The sequence below is a fragment of the Eptatretus burgeri genome, chromosome 18 (genome assembly GCF_056783735.1).
Source record: "Eptatretus burgeri isolate ZD-2024b chromosome 18, Ebu_testis_v1, whole genome shotgun sequence".
NCBI lineage: Eukaryota > Metazoa > Chordata > Myxini > Myxiniformes > Myxinidae > Eptatretus > Eptatretus burgeri.
In genome coordinates, this window is record NC_140978.1 from 5,881,210 (window position 1) to 5,900,842 (window position 19,633).

At 52.2% G+C, this 19,633-nt stretch overlaps 1 protein-coding gene across 6 annotated transcripts in view; it reads left to right on the forward strand.

Annotated features, from left to right (window-relative positions):
- Positions 1-19,633, forward strand: part of ZSWIM8 (zinc finger SWIM-type containing 8) — a 273,025-nt gene that overhangs the window by 146,473 nt on the left and 106,919 nt on the right. For all 6 annotated transcript variants that reach the window (XM_085863632.1, XM_085863633.1, XM_085863635.1 and 3 more), the window contains one exon: positions 19,430-19,550. In XM_085863632.1, coding sequence (XP_085719758.1) covers positions 19,430-19,550 — 121 coding nt within the window. The remainder of the gene's footprint in view (positions 1-19,429; positions 19,551-19,633) is intronic.

Genomic DNA, 19,633 nt, shown 5'->3' on the forward strand with positions numbered 1-19,633 from the left:
CCCCTCCGTCCCGCTCTCTCTCCCCTCCGTCCCGCTCTCTCTCCCCTCCGTCCCGCTCTCTCTCCCCTCCGTCCCGCTCTCTCTCCCCTCCGTCCCGCTCTCTCTCCCCTCCGTCCCGCTCTCTCTCCCCTCCGTCCCGCTCTCTCTCCCCTCCGTCCCGCTCTCTCTCCCCTCCGTCCCGCTCTCTCTCCCCTCCGTCCCGCTCTCTCTCCCCTCCGCCCCGCTCTCTCCCCCTCCGCCCGCTCTCTCTCCCCTCCGCCCGCTCTCTCTTCCCTCCGCCCCGCTCTCTCTCCCCTCCGCCCCGCTCTCTCTCCCCTCCGCCCGCTCTCTCTCTCCCCTCCGCCCGCTCTCTCTCCCCTCCGCCGCTCTCTCTCCCCTCCGCCCCGCTCTCTCTCCCCCTCCGCCCCGCTCTCTCTCCCCTCCGCCCCGCTCTCTCTCCCCTCCGCCCGCTCTCTCTCCCCTCCGCCCGCTCTCTCTCCCCTCCGCCCCGCTCTCTCTCCCCTCCGCCCCGCTCTCTCTCCCCTCCGCCCCGCTCTCTCTCCCCTCCGCCCCGCTCTCTCTCCCCTCCGCCCCGCTCTCTCTCCCCTCCGCCCCGCTCTCTCTCCCCTCCGCCCCGCTCTCTCTCCCTCCGCCCCGCTCTCTCTCCCTCCGCCCCGCTCTCTCTCCCCTCCGCCCCGCTCTCTCTCCCCTCCGCCCCGCTCTCTCTCCCCTCCGCCCCCCTCTCTCTCCCTCCGCCCCGCTCTCTCTCCCTCCGCCCCGCTCTCTCTCCCCTCCGCCCCGCTCTCTCTCCCCTCCGCCCCGCTCTCTCTCCCCTCCGCCCCGCTCTCTCTCCCCTCCGCCCCGCTCTCTCTCCCCTCCGCCCGCTCTCTCTCCCCTCCGCCCGCTCTCTCTCCCCTCCGCCCCGCTCTCTCCCCTCCGCCCCGCTCTCTCTCCCCTCCGCCCCGCTCTCTCTCCCCTCCGCCCCGCTCTCTCTCCCCTCCGCCCCGCTCTCTCTCCCCTCCGCCCGCTCTCTCTCCCCCTCCGCCCCGCTCTCTCTCCCCTCCGCCCGCTCTCCCTCCCCTCCGCCCCGCTCTCCCTCCCCTCCGCCCCGCTCTCCCTCCCCTCCGCCCCGCTCTCCCTCCCCTCCGCCCGCTCTCCCTCCCCTCCGCCCCGCTCTCCCTCCCCTCCGCCCCGCTCTCCCTCCCCTCCGCCCGCTCTCCCTCCCCTCCGCCCCGCTCTCCCTCCCCTCCGCCCCGCTCTCCCTCCCCTCCGCCCGCTCTCCCTCCCCTCCGCCCGCTCTCCCTCCCCTCCGCCCCGCTCTCCCTCCCCTCCGCCCGCTCTCTCTCCCCTCCGCCCCGCTCTCTCTCCCCTCCGCCCCGCTCTCTCTCCCCTCCGCCCCGCTCTCTCTCCCCTCCGCCCCGCTCTCTCTCCCCTCCGCCCCGCTCTCTCTCCCCTCCGCCGCTCTCTCTCCCCTCCGCCCCGCTCTCCCTCCCCTCCGCCCCGCTCTCCCTCCCCTCCGCCCGCTCTCCCTCCCCTCCGCCCGCTCTCCTCCCCTCCGCCCCGCTCTCCCTCCCCTCCGCCCGCTCTCCCTCCCCTCCGCCCCGCTCTCCCTCCCCTCCGCCCCGCTCTCCCTCCCCTCCGCCCCGCTCTCCCTCCCCTCCGCCCCGCTCTCCCTCCCCTCCGCCCCGCTCTCTCCCTCCTCCGCCCCGCTCTCCCTCCCCTCCGCCCCGCTCTCCCTCCCCTCCGCCCCGCTCTCCCTCCCCTCCGCCCCGCTCTCTCCCTCCCCTCCGCCCGCTCTCCCTCCCCTCCGCCCCGCTCTCCCTCCCCTCCGCCCCGCTCTCCCTCCCCTCCGCCCCGCTCTCCCTCCCCTCCGCCCCGCTCTCCCTCCCCTCCGCCCCGCTCTCCCTCCCCTCCGCCCGCTCTCCCTCCCCTCCGCCCGCTCTCCCTCCCCTCCGCCCCGCTCTCCCTCCCCTCCGCCCCGCTCTCCCTCCCCTCCGCCCGCTCTCTCTCCCCTCCGCCCCGCTCTCTCTCCCCTCCGCCCCGCTCTCTCTCCCCTCCGCCCCGCTCTCTCTCCCCTCCGCCCCGCTCTCTCTCCCCTCCGCCCCGCTCTCCCTCCCCTCCGCCCCGCTCTCCCTCCCCTCCGCCCCGCTCTCCCTCCCCTCCGCCCGCTCTCCCTCCCCTCCGCCCCGCTCTCCCTCCCCTCCGCCCCGCTCTCCCTCCCCTCCGCCCCGCTCTCCCTCCCCTCCGCCCCGCTCTCCCTCCCCTCCGCCCCGCTCTCCCTCCCCTCCGCCCCGCTCTCCCTCCCCTCCGCCCCGCTCTCCCTCCCCTCCGCCCCGCTCTCCCTCCCCTCCGCCCCGCTCTCCCTCCCCTCCGCCCCGCTCTCCCTCCCCTCCGCCCCGCTCTCTCTCCCCTCCGCCCGCTCTCTCTCTCCCCTCCGCCCGCTCTCTCTCTCCCCTCCGCCCCGCTCTCTCTCCCCTCCGCCCCGCTCTCTCCCCTCCGCCCGCTCTCTCTCCCCTCCGCCCCGCTCTCTCTCCCCTCCGCCCCGCTCTCCCTCCCCTCCGCCCCGCTCTCCCTCCCCTCCGCCCCGCTCTCCCTCCCCTCCGCCCGCTCTCCCTCCCCTCCGCCCCGCTCTCCCTCCCCTCCGCCCCGCTCTCCCTCCCCTCCGCCCCGCTCTCCCTCCCCTCCGCCCCGCTCTCCCTCCCCTCCGCCCCGCTCTCCCTCCCCTCCGCCCCGCTCTCCCTCCCCTCCGCCCCGCTCTCCCTCCCCTCCGCCCCGCTCTCCCTCCCCTCCGCCCCGCTCTCCCTCCCCTCCGCCCCGCTCTCCCTCCCCTCCGCCCCGCTCTCCCTCCCCTCCGCCCCGCTCTCCCTCCCCTCCGCCCCGCTCTCCCTCCCCCTCCGCCCCGCTCTCCCTCCCCTCCGCCCCGCTCTCCCTCCCCTCCGCCCCGCTCTCCCTCCCCTCCGCCCCGCTCTCCCTCCCCTCCGCCCGCTCTCCCTCCCCTCCGCCCCGCTCTCTCCCTCCCCTCCGCCCCGCTCTCCCTCCCCTCCGCCCCGCTCTCCCTCCCCTCCGCCCCGCTCTCCCTCCCCTCCGCCCCGCTCTCCCTCCCCTCCGCCCCGCTCTCCCTCCCCTCCGCCCCGCTCTCCCTCCCCTCCGCCCCGCTCTCCCTCCCCTCCGCCCGCTCTCCCTCCCCTCCGCCCCGCTCTCCCTCCCCTCCGCCCCGCTCTCCCTCCCCTCCGCCCCGCTCTCCCTCCCCTCCGCCCGCTCTCCCTCCCCTCCGCCCCGCTCTCCCTCCCCTCCGCCCCGCTCTCCCTCCCCTCCGCCCCGCTCTCCCTCCCCTCCGCCCCGCTCTCCCTCCCCTCCGTCCGCTCTCCCTCCCCTCCGGTCCCGCTCTCTCTCCCCTCCGTCCCGCTCTCTCTCCCCTCAGGTCCCGCTCTCTCTCCCCTCCGTCCCGCTCTCTCTCCCCTCCGGTCCCGCTCTCTCTCCCCTCAGGTCCCGCTCTCTCTCCCCTCCGTCCCGCTCTCTCTCCCCTCCGTCCCGCTCTCTCTCCCCTCCGGTCCCGCTCTCTCTCCCCTCAGGTCCCGCTCTCTCTCCCCTCAGGTCCCGCTCTCTCTCCCCTCAGGTCCCGCTCTCTCTCCCCTCCAGGTCCCGCTCTCTCTCCCCTCCGTCCCGCTCTCTCTCCCCTCCGTCCCGCTCTCACTCCCCTCCGTCCCGCTCTCTCTCCCCTCCGCCCCGCTCTCCCTCCCCTCCGCCCCGCTCTCCCTCCCCTCCGCCCCGCTCTCCCTCCCCTCCGCCCCGCTCTCCCTCCCCTCCGCCCGCTCTCCCTCCCCTCCGCCCCGCTCTCCCTCCCCTCCGCCCCGCTCTCCCTCCCCTCCGCCCCGCTCTCCCTCCCCTCCGCCCCGCTCTCCCTCCCCTCCGCCCGCTCTCCCTCCCCTCCGCCCCGCTCTCCCTCCCCTCCGCCCCGCTCTCCCTCCCCTCCGCCCGCTCTCCCTCCCCTCCGCCCGCTCTCCCTCCCCTCCGTCCCGCTCTCTCTCCCCTCCGCCCCGCTCTCCCTCCCCTCCGCCCCGCTCTCCCTCCCCTCCGCCCGCTCTCCCTCCCCTCCGCCCCGCTCTCCCTCCCCTCCGCCCCGCTCTCCCTCCCCTCCGCCCCGCTCTCCCTCCCCTCCGCCCCGCTCTCCCTCCCCTCCGCCCCGCTCTCCCTCCCCTCCGCCCCGCTCTCCCTCCCCTCCGCCCCGCTCTCCCTCCCCTCCGCCCCGCTCTCCCTCCCCTCCGCCCGCTCTCCCTCCCCTCCGCCCGCTCTCCCTCCCCTCCGCCCCGCTCTCCCTCCCCTCCGCCCCGCTCTCTCTCCCCTCCGCCCCGCTCTCTCTCCCCTCCGCCCGCTCTCTCTCTCCCCTCCGCCCCGCTCTCTCTCCCCTCCGCCCGCTCTCTCTCCCCTCCGCCCCGCTCTCTCTCGCCCCTCCGCCCCGCTCTCTCTCTCCCCTCCGCCCCGCTCTCTCTCGCCCCTCCGCCCCGCTCTCTCTCGCCCCTCCGCCCCGCTCTCTCTCGCCCCTCCGCCCCGCTCTCTCTCGCCCCTCCGCCCCGCTCTCTCTCGCCCCTCCGCCCCGCTCTCTCTCGCCCCTCCGCCCCGCTCTCTCTCGCCCCTCCGCCCCGCTCTCTCTCGCCCCTCCGCCCCGCTCTCTCTCGCCCCTCCGCCCCGCTCTCTCTCGCCCCTCCGCCCCGCTCTCTCTCGCCCCTCCGCCCCGCTCTCTCTCGCCCCTCCGCCCCGCTCTCTCTCGCCCCTCCGCCCCGCTCTCTCTCGCCCCTCCGCCCCGCTCTCTCTCGCCCCTCCGCCCCGCTCTCTCTCGCCCCTCCGCCCCGCTCTCTCTCGCCCCTCCGCCCCGCTCTCTCTCGCCCCCCGCCCGCTCTCTCTCTCCCCTCCGCCCCGCTCTCTCTCCCCTCCGCCCCGCTCTCTCTCCCCTCCGCCCCGCTCTCTCCCCTCCGCCCCGCTATCTCTCCCCTCCGCCCCGCTATCTCTCCCCTCCGCCCCGCTCTCTCTCCCCTCCGCCCCGCTCTCTCTCCCCTCCGCCCCGCTCTCTCTCCCCTCCGCCCCGCTCTCTCTCCCCTCCGCCCCGCTCTCTCTCCCCTCCGCCCCGCTCTCTCTCCCCTCCGCCCCGCTCTCTCTCCCCTCCGCCCCGCTCTCTCTCCCCCTCCGCCCCGCTCTCTCTCGCCCCTCCGCCCCGCTCTCTCTCGCCCCTCCGCCCCGCTCTCTCTCGCCCCTCCGCCCCGCTCTCTCTCGCCCCTCCGCCCGCTCTCTCTCTCGCCCCTCCGCCCCGCTCTCTCTCGCCCCTCCGCCCCGCTCTCTCTCGCCCCTCCGCCCCGCTCTCTCTCGCCCCTCCGCCCCGCTCTCTCTCCCCTCCGCCCCGCTCTCTCTCCCCTCCGCCCCGCTCTCTCTCCCCTCCGCCCCGCTCTCTCTCCCCTCCGCCCCGCTCTCTCTCCCCTCCGCCCCGCTCTCTCTCCCCTCCCCTCCCCCCAACCTTAAGGCCCTGTCACACCTTGATGTTTTAGCCAGCGTATGGCAAGGTATCAAAATGTATGTAAAACGCTGGCGTACGCTGAACTATTGTTTTTTTTCCAGTTTTGGAAAACGAGTTGGACGTATGCATAACGTATTAGTAACGTACACAGAACGTTTCGATAACATATAGATAACTTATATCAACGAATGCTGAGCGTGTTGTCGGCATTCACAACCTATCCCCAACGATAGTCTAACTTATGCATAGCGCAGCAGCGTATCGCCGACGATCACGTGGCGTAGCCTATTAAAAGGCTGCGGCTTGACGATTCAAATCATAACCGCACCAGACATTGAAGTGTCAAGCCACTGCCACACCTTGACATTTTAGCCAGCGTATGCCGACGTTTGAAAAATTTGCCGAATACGCTGACACACGTCAAATACGTTATGGGTAAGTTTTGTATACGTTAAGGGCACGCTGAAGCACGCTGGCATACGTCGTAGTACGCCGAGTACGTCGACAAATTTTCAGTATGTTGAAAATGTTTCGACGTATGCCAGCGTATGATGCACACGTTCTGCATATGCTGGCCATAAGTTGTAGGCAAGTTGCGCGATCGTTGACACACGTCGACACACGTTACTTGTAAGTTACTCATAAGTCGAAACACGTCGAGGTAATGTTTAGCGTACCCGAAACTTATTTCTAACCTATGAGTAACGTGCTTTGAACCTATGTGTAACGTATCTCCAACACATATTGACATATGTTGATGTATTTGACGTCTTCCGGACGACCACAGAACTTACTGAACATGTTACTAACTTACAGCTACCGTATAATGGTGTATTGGCAGCGTTTAGGGGAATTGGTATATAAAAATGTGGTTCACACAGGAGGAGCCCGTCAGTGTTCCAGACTCCATGGTAGTTTTATTATTATTTTTTTTCTTTGGTATGATGGTGATGTTGACACTTCGATTTCTAGTGCGGTTATGATTTAAATCGTTGAGCGGCAGCCTATTAGTTATATTATATTATAACCGCACTAGAAATCGAAGTGTCAACATCGCCGTCATGCTGAAGAAAAAAAAACCATGGAGTCTGGAACACTGACGCTAAACATTACCTCGACGTGTTTCGACTTATGAGTAACTTACTAGTATCGTGTGTCGACTTGTGTCAACAATCGCGTAACGAGCCTACAACACGTTACTCATAGGTTAGAAATAAGTTTCGGGTATGCTAAACATTACCTCGACGTGTTTCGACTTATGAGTAACTTACTAGTATCGTGTGTCGACTTGTGTCAACGATCGCATAACGTGCCTACAACATATGGCCACCGTATGCGGAACGTGTGAGTCATATGCTGGCATATGTCGACAAATTTTGAGCATGCTTAAAATTTGTCGACGAGCTCGGCGTACTATGACGTATGCCAGCGTGCTTCAGCGTGCTCTTAACGTATACAAAACTTACCCATAACGTATTCGACGTGTGCCAGCGTTTTAGACAAATTTTTCATACGCCGGCATATGCTGGCTAAATCTTCAAGGTGTGACAGGGCCTTCAATATCACCTTCAGCGAAGTGACGGGTTGTATTTGCTGGCATCATAATGTTGCAAATATTTTACATCTTCCACTCGTTCGCTTTCCCTTTTACTCCTCGGTCCTTTTCACACTTATTGCACATACTCCTGCCTCTGTTCTTTCAATCACTGTTCTGTTCTGATGTGATGTACCATTATTTTTGCCGAGTGTCAGTTCTGCCAAAGCAGTTTATTGACGAGTTCGGCTGGGTGACTTGCCATTTCCTTCCCAGCAGTAGTCAGGGTAGGAATTTGGAATTTGGCTATGGTGCTGGCAATAGCTCACTGACTCTTTGCGAAGGACACCGTGGGATCTTTTACGTCCACCAACAAATTCTGGTAGACGTGAATCCCGTTGAACGTCCATCTGAGGGACAGCACACACATTGATGAATCACCCTGCTGTGAAACACCGGGATGTCAATTTATAGCTGGTTCAGGATTCAAAGCTTGGCTCGACAGATTAGAGGTGTGAGTGCCTACCTCGAGGCCATCCTGCCATCCCTCAGTTGGTGTTAGATTTTTTTTTTCAATTATCGCTCCACTTCTCTGTGCAGTGTAATAAATAAATGGCTTCTCATAAAAATGGCAATGATATGGAAGCTACTTGAATGTAATTAGTAGGGCAATTTTTTGCAACTTTTGCAACTTTTTTTCACGGCACTCCCATGTCGTGAAGCACAAACATATTGCTTTCTTTTTACCTGAGGATGCAGTGGGTGGGAGTTATAAGAGCAACTTTTTTGCAAGTTTACTCATTAGTGCAACTTTGCAACTTTTCCATGATAAGTGCAACTTCTGGCATTAATCACACTTGAGTGGCTAAATCTACTAATATAAATGCTCGGCCATGTGGCATCGTGCCTGTGTGAAGTGGTGTTAAAAACAACATTTTGATGTAGTATCACCTGTGCATTGAATGAGTTGACTTCCTGTCATGTGTTGCTGTGGTATACCTGTTTGCTAACAAGTTGTTATATTTTACCTCCTTTTACTTAAATGTCGAGTTTAATCTCTATTGTAAGGACGTTAGCTTTACTTGCCAATTATGCCCAAGGAAGCTGTTTCTTCTTTTGCAAAAGTACGAGCCTAGGAAAGTATTGATACTTGCATAGATTGGGCAGAAGATTGGCAGATGGAATTTAACCTGAGCAAGTGTAAGGTGTTGTGGATGGGGAAGAACAATGAAAATAGCGATTACAGGATGCAAGGGGTAATTTTGGAGTGTGTCACACAAGAGAAGGATCTGGGAGTGGTATAGATATGGGAGGTAAGTTGTCAGCACAGTGCTAGGCAGCTATTGGTAAAGCAAATCGGGTTTTAGGTTGTATTTGGAGGGGGATAATTTATATACATATATCAAAAGAGATGGTGTTTACAATGTACAGGAATTTAGTGAGGCCACATTTAGAATATTGTGTGCAATTCTGGTCACCACAACTAAGGAAGGACATTGATGCCATAGTGAGGGTTCTGCGCAGGGCTACTAGATTGATTCCGGGCCTAGCTCGACTCAACTACAGTATGAGGAGTGGCTGAAGGAGACTACTTTATTCACTGGAAATAAGGCTGGTGCGAGGAGAAATGATGGAGATGTTTAAGGTTATGAAAGGTATCAATAAAATAAGTACAGATGAATTATTCAACAGAGTTGACAGTGATAGGACCAGGGGCCATAGCTTGAGAGTAAAGAAGAGAGTTAATATGGTAGCAAGGGCAGGGAACTTTTACTCAGAGAGTAGTGAATGCATGGAATGGTCTCCCTGGAAAGGTAGTGGCAGCAGAAAAAGTAGATAAGTTTAAATTGGAATTGGATAGGTACCTGGAAGTTATGGAGATAGAGGGGTATGGGGATGTTGATAGGACTTTTAGGTCGTTTCAGCATTGATGGGTGATTGTGTGCATGTGTACGGAGTGCTGTTGGTGGGGGTCTTGTCAAAGGGGGTTGTGTGGTTGATGTGTGTCTTTTAAGCAAGTCCATGCCCCCTCCCCTGAGGGGAAGAAAAGTAAAAAAATATTACAAAAACTGTAACCCCCCCCCCAAAAAACAAATAAACAAGCAAAAACAATTATTTCATTATTTTAAAACATTTTTTTGCATTTTCTTCCTTGGATCTTGTGTGGATGGAGTAGTGTCGTGTTCACGCAGGCATGATGGGCTGAATTTTGTGTTGGATTTCCTTTGTCCTTGTTTGTTATGTGTGTTTGTATGAAATCTGATAAGGGGTCGATCACGAATGATCACAAACTCACTTGTGTTTTCAACGAAGTAATCTCAAAAAAATATGAATGCACTTGTTATTTCATTATCTTTTCTAAGGTTTGATAGATATTTGAATAAGGCCCCCCTTTATGCACCTATATTACATGGTGACATAAGTGATATAGGTTTGCGAGAAGAGGGAGTGAAAAAGTATTTCCCCAAACCAATAAAGAATGGACCTCCAGAAAATATCAGTACAGATGAACTTGTACTTTTCTGTAGTTTCTTTTTCTTCTTTTTCATTTTGACTTTTTTTTTCTTTGTTTCTTTCTTTCTTTATAGGAGCAAGGCTCTCAATGAGGTGTTTTGGCCTTGCCACTCATTGTTGAAAGAGCAAGACAGAACTAACAGTTTGATAAACATCAAGGGAATGAACGAACAGGAAAAAGAGGAGAATGAGGAGTGGAAGAGGGGAGAAAGCACTGAAACTAGCAAGTGAAATGGTTGAGTTAGCAAAGATTATTACAGGTAATAACTAGAGGGGGAGCACTCGGTAGAGTGCAAAACCTCCGCCGCCAATACTGCTAGGTCACTCAAGTGAACCTGATATCATATTCATTCAATTTGACGTCAACAGTGCTCACAGAGTTATAGTTTGCAACTTTCCCTTTTACTTTTAACTTTTACATTCTCAATTCATTCGTCATGACTAGATTCCTTGAGACAGAAATTGATTTTACGTGGGTATATCCACCTAAAGTTCCAAAATCAGCCGCAATTATAATTTTGGCATGTTTTTTTTTTTGTTGGAAATCACTTATAACATGTAGAAATGCAAAAAAAAAAAATCGAAATTTTGTTGAAAAAAAAAAAGTTGCAAATTTTTTTTTCTCCAACAATTTTTTTTTTGGGGGGGAGGGGGTTGGAAATCACTTTAAACATATAGAAATGCAAAAAAAAAAAAATCAAATATATTTTTTAAAATGGCCACCATAACCGCCATATTGGAATTTGGACCAAGTCCAAAATCTAATGGCATGATCCTTGGACCATACCTAATCCCCCCACCAAGTTTCGTCAAAATCCGTCGAGGAGTTTTTCCGTAATACTGTTCACAAACAAACAAATAAACCAATGTCACCCGCAGGGTGACCCGTATCTTGCCAAAAGGTGACCACGTGTGACTTCTTTAAGGTCAAACTGAGGTGAACAGAGCTGCTATCCACCAGGAGCGACTCCTTGAGGAATATCTGCCTACGAGAGATTCCGATGAGAATCGTTCTACAGAGTAACCATGAAAAATATGCGTCTGCCTCATAACGTCACCAAATGACGTCATAATGTCTCAAGCTTGACATATCTCGAAAGCACTCATCGAGGTGTTCAATTTGAGGTACTACACGATATGGTTCCTAAAACTTGAAAATTTGACCTTGGGGTCAAATATGTTTGACCTCAGGTGCTAACCATGAAGGTCAAGGCCAATCGCCACCAAATATTAATCAGATGAGCGCCAGACCATGAACTATATTCCCATAAAGTTTGAAGACGATCCGATCAAAATTACTCAAAAAATAAGGGTTTCGTCGACTCCCCTGATTTGCGACAAAGTGACCTTGACCTTCAAAATTTTATGCGCTGAAAGGGACCTCTATAGGCCTCTGATATGCGAAGTTACAAAAATTTGCAATGATAACTGTGCTCTGCAGAATTTTTTATACGTGATTACAAAAAAAAACAAACATACAAGCGGACTAACATATCTTGCACAAACTTCGTTTTGGCAAGATAACAAACAGAAAGGGGGTGAAAACAGTAACCTCCGATCTTCGATGGCGGAGGTTAAAAATAATGCATCAGAATTTGAGACGACCACACAGCTTTGGAAGGTTACTTCGGAGCAGGTTCCTGGGAGAATGTGTGCATGCTGGAGTTGCTGGGTAGGGTCAGAGGACTGAAAAAGCAGAGGGAGCAATGTTTGAGAATAGATAGTAGAAAACTGACCAGCCTGCGATGTGAAAGCAACAGGCCGTGCACTTCAGCTTCATCATGGGAGATGCCAATAATTTTGAGACCTTTAGATTCCACAGAATCCAGGAAAGATTTGTGATGCTGGTATGGTGCAAAGCAGTGCTCCATTGAGATTGAGATATTGGCAAAGGTCTTGTAGACTGAGAGTAGCTCTGATTTTTTCCAAGGAAAGACTTATGGACAGAGGACACAGTCTGTGGCTGGCTTTGGAGGCCAGCTTTGCTGCCTGGTTGGTCCAGGAAAGATCATGACTGATGATGCAGAGGCCGAAAAATTCAAGACAGTGAACTTTCAGTGGATGACTAAGGAAATGGATTGGTGGGTTTGATTGATAATCTTTCTGGAGCGATCGGGTGAGACTGAGATTTTCTAGGATTGAAGGGCATGTTCCATTAATTAACAGACCAGAGTATAATCATTTTCAGATCAACAGAGGGATGCAGCTGCTGTCTCCCTAGCAGAGGAATGGGATACTGAACAACACAATGTCAAGTTATCTGCAAAAAAGGAAAGGGTTTTCCAGAGCATCGGAGAGGTCGTTAATATATATGAGGAACAACACTGGACTCAAAACGCTTACTTCGAGGAAATCTAGCCTTCATTGGGAGAGGGTAGGAGAGGGTTCCATTGACGTCAACACTTTGACTGTGTGGGTGGAGCATGTCAGAAATGCAGGAATGAAGTCTGCCTTCTATGTCAAAGCGAGACAGCTTAGCAAGCAAAGCAGGTTGCTGGACTGTGTAGAATGCCCAAGATGTCTCCAGGGAGAAGGTCCTGTTCTCTCTATTTTGAGATTGAGGGCCTCCAACCATTGCTGAGGGAGGAGCAAAAGCATGTCCAGAGTTATGGAGACAATCCAAACTGATAGACAGAGATTGATCAGGCTGTTTAAAAACGGGAAGATTTGACATTGGAAGCAATGATTGATTCGATGACTTTGCTTGTAATTTGATGTAAGCTCACTGGCTGATGAAACAATGGCCAGCAGTAAAACGTTTTCATTCTGTTGTGTACAGTTTTTTTTTTATTGTCCTTATCTCTGCTTCTAAAGCTTTGTCAATATCTGTTTAGATTTATTTAATCACAGATTTAACCCACAAGTAACAAAAAATGGTGTTCCTCTAACCTAACGTTTACAATATATGTAGATGTTTGAAAATTTATCCTGCAGTGCCCGATAAATATTTGCATTTAATGTTATTCCCCTGAACCCAAGTACCAGGGGCACGATGCAGGATTTTTGAATGAGGGAGGGCACAAAAAATTTACATTGTGTTGAAAAATATAATTTCACCCAGCAAAGCAAGGGGAACATTTTTTTGTGGGTGTTCACCATGTGTGCTTATATCTGTCATTTTCAAAATCTTATTTGTCTGTTCTGTTCTGCCCTGTTATGTTTTCATCGTCATTGTCCATGTCTTCCACTTCTGTAAACACAGATTGATGGCCCCCATCTTCAAAGCCCCCTTGGTGTTCACTTCCCTTGCACACAAGTCTGACAACAAACACACACACACAAGCATTTAAAGGCCATTTTCCCCGCTAAAGCGGGGGTTAGCCTTGCGGGCCCCATGACAATCTTCTCCACTTTACCCTGTTTTCTGCATCTCCCCTTCTTAATCCCCTTGCCCACATTTCCTCTTCCACCACATTTAGCCAAGTTTTTCTCGGTCTTCCCCGTCCTCTACTTCTGACTACACTCATTTCCAACACTCCTCTCACCCAGTCACTTTCATCCTTCCTCAACACATGACCTAACCATCTCAACCTGTTTCTCTTCACAACCTCCATCACAGACTCTATTCCCATCATCTTCCGCAAGTCATCATTTGTCTTCCTCTCTCTCAACGATACTCCACACATCCACCGAACCATTCGCATTTCCACCCTTTCCAGCCTTTGTTGCTGCTCCATGTTCAGTACCCATGTCTCACTCCCATAAATCATCGTACTCCTCACACATGTAGCATACACCTTTCCCTTCAGCTTCAACGACACTCCCCTCTTCGTCAGCACGCCACTCAGTTCCCGAAACTTCTTCCATGCACATCTCACTCTCGCAACCGTCGAAGAGTCTGATCCACCTTCTCCATTCAGCATGTCTCCGAGATAGCAAAATGTTTTCACCCCTTCCAGCTTCACACCATCTCCAAGATCCAACTCAACAATTCCTTCATCTGCTGCTCCCTCGATGCACACCTTACACTTGAATGTAGCTGCCACACTCGTTAATGACCCTCTCACCCCACTACATTTTCGATGAACCCATTCAGCACACATTGTACACTGAATGGAGTTCACTCCGACACCCTTCCTGCACACAGCACATGGCCATTTCCCAGTCCTTTACACCTCACCACATGCTTTACCACTTGCCATCACCTTCGTCTTTCCGATATTCACCTTCAAACCTTTTGCCTCCATACATTCCTTCCACTTGTTCATCTTCTCCTTCAGTCCATCCATACTATCTGCAATCAACACCAGATCATCTGCATACAGCAGCTCCCACGGTAAACCCTCCTTTACCCTCCGAGCCAGCACCTCCATCACAACTACAAATAGAAGTGGACTTAGTACCGACCCCTGGTGCACTCCTACCCTAACCTCAAACTCACCACTGTTCCCATCCTTCGTCCTTACAGCTGTGCGTGCTCTCTCGTACATGGCCATCACTACTCTGATCAACCATTCCTCCACTCCTAACTTCCTCAATGCCCATGCCATTACTTCGCGTGGGACCCTATCAAATGCTTTCTCCAGATCAACAAACCAAAAAAACAACTTCTTCCTCTTCTCCATGTACTTCTCCTGCAACTGCCTTACAATAAAAATTGCATCTGTCGTTCCTCTTCCTGGCATAAATCCAAACTGCATTTCGTCAATCTTTACCTTCTTCCTTATCCTCTTCTCCAACACCCTTTCCAATACCTTCATTCCATGCTCCAATAACTTTATTGCTCTATAGGAGCCACAGTCCAGAGGGTCACCTTTCCCCTTGTACAGAGGGCCGAGGGTACTCAGTTCCGAATTCACTGGAATGCGGCCTTCTTTCACCACCAGATTACAGATCTCTGTCATTCTCTTCACACCCCAACTTCCCGCTGCCTTCAACATATCTCCCACAACTCCCGTCGCCCCTCCTGCTTTTCTACTCTTCATTGCTCTTATAGCTTCCTCAACTTCCTTCTCAGTTATCTTCTCTGCTGGTCCTAAAACTGGGTTACTCTCGATGTTTCTATCCCATTCATTTTCTACATTCAACAGCCTTTCCATATATCTCTTCCATCTTCCTTTAATTCCATCTGAATCCGCAACAATTTGTCCCACTTCATCCTTCAAGCAACTCACCCCCATCACATCAAACCTCTCTCTCGCTATCTGCTTTGCGATCCTGAATACCGCTCTCTTACCCTCCTCCGAATCCAAGTGTTCTCCAAACATTTTCCTATGGGCCTCCTGCGCCTTTGCAACCTCTTTCTTTGCAGCCTTCTTGGCTTCCTTATAACTTTCATGCGCTGCCTCTTCTTCCACCGTATCCTTTGCCTTTTGCCATTCCTTGAACTTCTTCCTCTTCTCTTCAATCGTCTTTCCAACTTCATCATCCCACCACCATGTTTCCAAGTGCCTCAGTGGTCCTTTTGTCCATCCACATACCTCACCAACGGCTCCCAATAGACTATCTTTCATTGACATCCAACCACTTTCAAGCTCAACCACATCATCTTCAACCATACTCAGCCTCTCTCTTAATGCTTCCTTCACTGTCGCCTCTTTCAACCTCCACACCTTCATCCTCGGTTGGTACTTCACCCGCCGAATTCTCCACGCACCTTTCACCCTTATATCGCAGACAACCAGGTGGTGCTGCGAAACAGTCTCCTCCCCTGGGATCACCTTTGTGTCCCGGAGGTTTCCCCTATCTCACTGACGCACCATCAGGTAGTCAATGGTTGTCGTCGACCTACCTGACGTGTATGTAATAAGCTTATTATTCGCTTTCTGGAATTGAGTATTACAGAGCAACAAATCAGCTCCATCAGCAAACTCCAAGATCCTTTCACCTTCTCCATTTCTCACACCATGTCCATAACCCCCATGGACTCCCTCAAAACCGTCTGGACTCCTTCCCACATGTCCATTCAAGTCTCCTCCAACCACAACAACTTCCTCATCTTTCACATTTTCCATCAACTTCTCCATCGCACACCAGAACATGTTCTTCTCTTCATCGCTTCGACCGACCTGCGGGGCATATCCCGAGATGACGTTCACCAAGAGATTTCCGATCACAATTCTCACCATCATCAACCTTTCACTCACTCTAGTCACACTCACTACACTGTCTACAAACTCCTCAGAAAACATTACACCAACACCATGCATGCCTTCCGGGCACCCTTGCCACATAAACTTGTACTTCTGCCCCTGCCTTCCCTTCACCATTCTCACACCACTTCCCTTCCACCGTGTCTCCTGCACACAACATATGTCCACTCTTCTTCTGACCAATGTTTCAACCACTTCTCCAGATCTCCCTGTCATTGTCCCTACATTCCATGTACCAAACCTCAGAAACCGATCTCCACGTGGGGCATCAGACGATTGGTCATCATAAATGGAAAAATTTCCTCCCTTGCTTCAATCGGGTTCCCCACCTTGAGTTTTAACGAGAGGGGGTGAGGACCCCCACGGGGTACTTCGGGCTGTACCCTGCCCATCAGTTGTACTCATCATGGTTTCCTTTTGAGGCGATTTTTTTTTTTATGGCCGGATGCCCTTCCTGATGCCAACCCTTTTTAGTCGCCTTTTACGACACGCAGGGATACGGTGTACCTATTCTGACCGGGGTACACACCGGGGGAGTCTGACAACAAAATGAAAGTCAAATTAGGATGTTTTCTTACAATGGGCTCAGTGGATAACTTTAATTGATTTGAATAAGTTATTTAATTGTTTATCATTTCAGAATCTTTACAATTCATGTAAAGATTTTGATTCGTTTTGATTAAAAATAAATAAACGTTCATAGGATGGGATAAGAACTCAGGATCTCTTGAATACTAAGAAATTATTAAATTACATTCCAACACAGTCTGCGCTCTTTCTTCAATGGATAGATCACTATAAAGGACCAAACCAACCAGATATTACCAACAACACAGCTATAGGCCGACTTGTCATCAAAATTACACAAGTTCAACACACAGACAAGGCTCTTCCAGTAATTGGAGTTACAAAACCAAATTACAACAATTTAACTGTTTATTACCTTTTTTCTGCATCCACATCATGGTCCTTTAAATCAGTCTTTTTTTTTTTTTTGAAATAAAACTGTGAGTATTCCTTTGAATTTCCCCCTTTTTGATGAACTACATTGTTCCGCTTCTGTTGTTTAATCGGGATATTAAAATGGAAATAACAGAAACTATACCGAAGATACCTAATTGATGTCCATCTTTCTAAACAATGTTTAGTAATGAACAGATCCTGATTTCGGTACAATGTATTGGTACACTTCAAAAACGGAAATAGTATTAAACACTCAGCATTTTCTAAAATGTAATCGTTGCAGATTTTACAGCCATACTAAAGTGCACAATTTGGTGTCTTTCTGTCTTTTTTTATCATGATACATTTGGTCATTACTGATCCAATCTTATCCAAATTTGATGGGAGAATTATGGGTCACATGATAGAGGTTGGAGACTTAATTTGCCTCCTCCAAGGGGATTTTCCACCTTGGGTGAAATCTGTGTTATTGTGTATATCCGTGTTAAGAAAGCCAATCGTGGTGTTTTCCCAAGGCTGCTTCTAATAACAAAAGTAATAACAACATTCATAATAATAGCATAACATTGTTATTACAAAACAATATTAATCTATAATATAAAAGGAGCTCGAGCTCAGCATGCCTGCATCCGTCCGTGTGTGTGCGCATCTGTCCGTTAACAATTGTCCGAGACACAATTGGCAGCACAGCATGCACGTACGTGCGCAGCATATAACGTGATGCACATACATGTCTGAGGAGTTTGTTTTCTGGCATGGCCCATGCCTAATAAGTACCCCAGACATTTTGATTAAAAGAAGGGAGAGGGGAGTGGGAGGGTGAGATTTATTTATTTATTTATTTATTTTGATCTTCCTCTTTGTGTGTTGTGTATTATTCAGAATTCATCATCCAATATAGCTGTGATGAATATCTCATTATGACTCTCCCACTCCTCACACCCTGAGTATAGTTAGACCGGTATCTTTACAATGCCTAATTTTATTTTTCCCCATGAACAACAATCATTTTTTTAATCAATAACAAAACGATTTGTATTCTATTGAGTGCAGTGACATGTCTTACATTCTAGAACTAATAATATCCTCTCTCCCCAAGTGGTTTTTTTTCCTTTGGCAATAACTGTGTTAATGTGTATAAATAGCATACCATTGCATTTCATTGGGCAACACTACCAGAAGTAAAAAAAATTATAAACCACAAACACTTGTGATTACCTCGTTTTAAACATTCGCAACCTCTGTTTAACACTAAAGTGAAAAGGAGGAACCCCAGCGTTCTTGAGGACCCAAGAATGTTAATGGACCTGAGTCTAGATCTACTATAATCTATATACCCCAGAGAGAATGATAACATGACCCTGCCACTCTTGGAGGGAGTGGGTGCATATTAGTGTACCGAATGCAATTACCTAATCAAAGCTGAAAGACCCACTACATGATGTATTCGCACGGGCCGTCCTGTTGCCTGGTACAGGTCCGTCGAGTTGTTTCAATGTGACCGTAAGTCAATTGATTTGATGACCCCCAGCCGTTTCACACTGTCTTTTTGCCACGCTGCTGTGCGGTTGAGCCCACTGAATCGGCCGAGCGCTATGCCAATTACCACCACACATTTCATCCTAATTAGGCCTCGCAAAGCCTGTGATGTGTGGCACTTTTTGGATGTGCAGTATTTAATTGCTGCTGATGCCAATCAACACTCAGCCTTTCCTAATTACTGAATGAGGGACCACTACAACCCAAATTCACCTGACACCATGTATAATTAATATAATATGCAATGGTCAAAGGGAGGAAATGTACAGAGAGAAGCAATGCAAGAGCAATTAAATTATGTTACTAACAAATCTCTTACCCCTGACTGTTTCAAAGGTGCCCATGGTCCCAATGAGGAACGGGAACCTTAATTATTTAAGCCTTTAGGGCAGATTAAGCACACCATGAGAGATAGCAAAGGAAAGTCACAAGACAAGAAGAGAATCTGGGACAAACCCGGTTGAGGCATGCAGGAAAATTGTCACAGTCCAGGTTGCCTGCAAGGAGAACATCCCATTCACGTCCTGCATGTATGGGTCCCTGGAGAGGAGAGGGTGTGGCTCTCGCTTAGCAGGGTGTCACTCTGTCTCACTCGGAGCGGGTGAGGAGCGCAATTTCCTCCACACAGATTCCAGGGAGCTCTTTTGCTTCTGCGGTCGCTCTGCCCTCATAAGCCTCGGGCCTTCCCATGCCCCATGATGTCACCTAAATCCGTACGCAGGCATCACTCGCAGCTCACCCTGAAGCTCCCCTGCAACCAATTGATGTATAAACTGGCACCTTTCATGGCACGCTATACCGCAGTTCTCTCCAAAGGAATATTGGACAAAATACAGAGGATAAAACATTAAATAGGGTAAAGGAGGAAGCGGTTATAGACACAAGCACCAGTGTAGGTAGAGCTCGTCTATCTGTTACTTAAGCGATGCATATCTAATATATTTCAATTAATTACTTCACTTTTATGCTAAGACATATACTAAGGTTGTAACAACTATGCCAAGCAATGTTGTCCCCTCGGAGTCATTTCCACAAAAATATGTTTGTGGGTTTTGGCTGAGATTAACTTTGCAGTGGAAAAAGTGATTGGAATGGGGTTAGGGTAAAAAGAAAGGTTGAGAGTTGGAGGGGAGGCAGAGATGGGGGCTGAGGAAAGAGGAGGAAGTGGGAATATATTGATGAAAAGGAGGGATAGGGGGAGGGCCTGGAAGGGTAAAAAAAAAAGTCTGCATACTTTTGTAAATGTACTATTATTGCTTTGTATCTACTTATAGGATTTTACTTTTTGTTACACAATTTTAGACCCGACTGCAGGCCCTTCTGCTTCTGATCAGAGTACGTGGTACCTAGATGAAGATACCCTTAGTGACAATATCAAGAAAACCTTGCACAAGTTCTGTGGACCTTCACCTATTGTTTTCAGGTATCTCTACTGTATTATGCATAAGTGTCATTAAGCATTTCCACCTACTAAATGATTAGCCCAAAAATAAAATTGAGTGATTG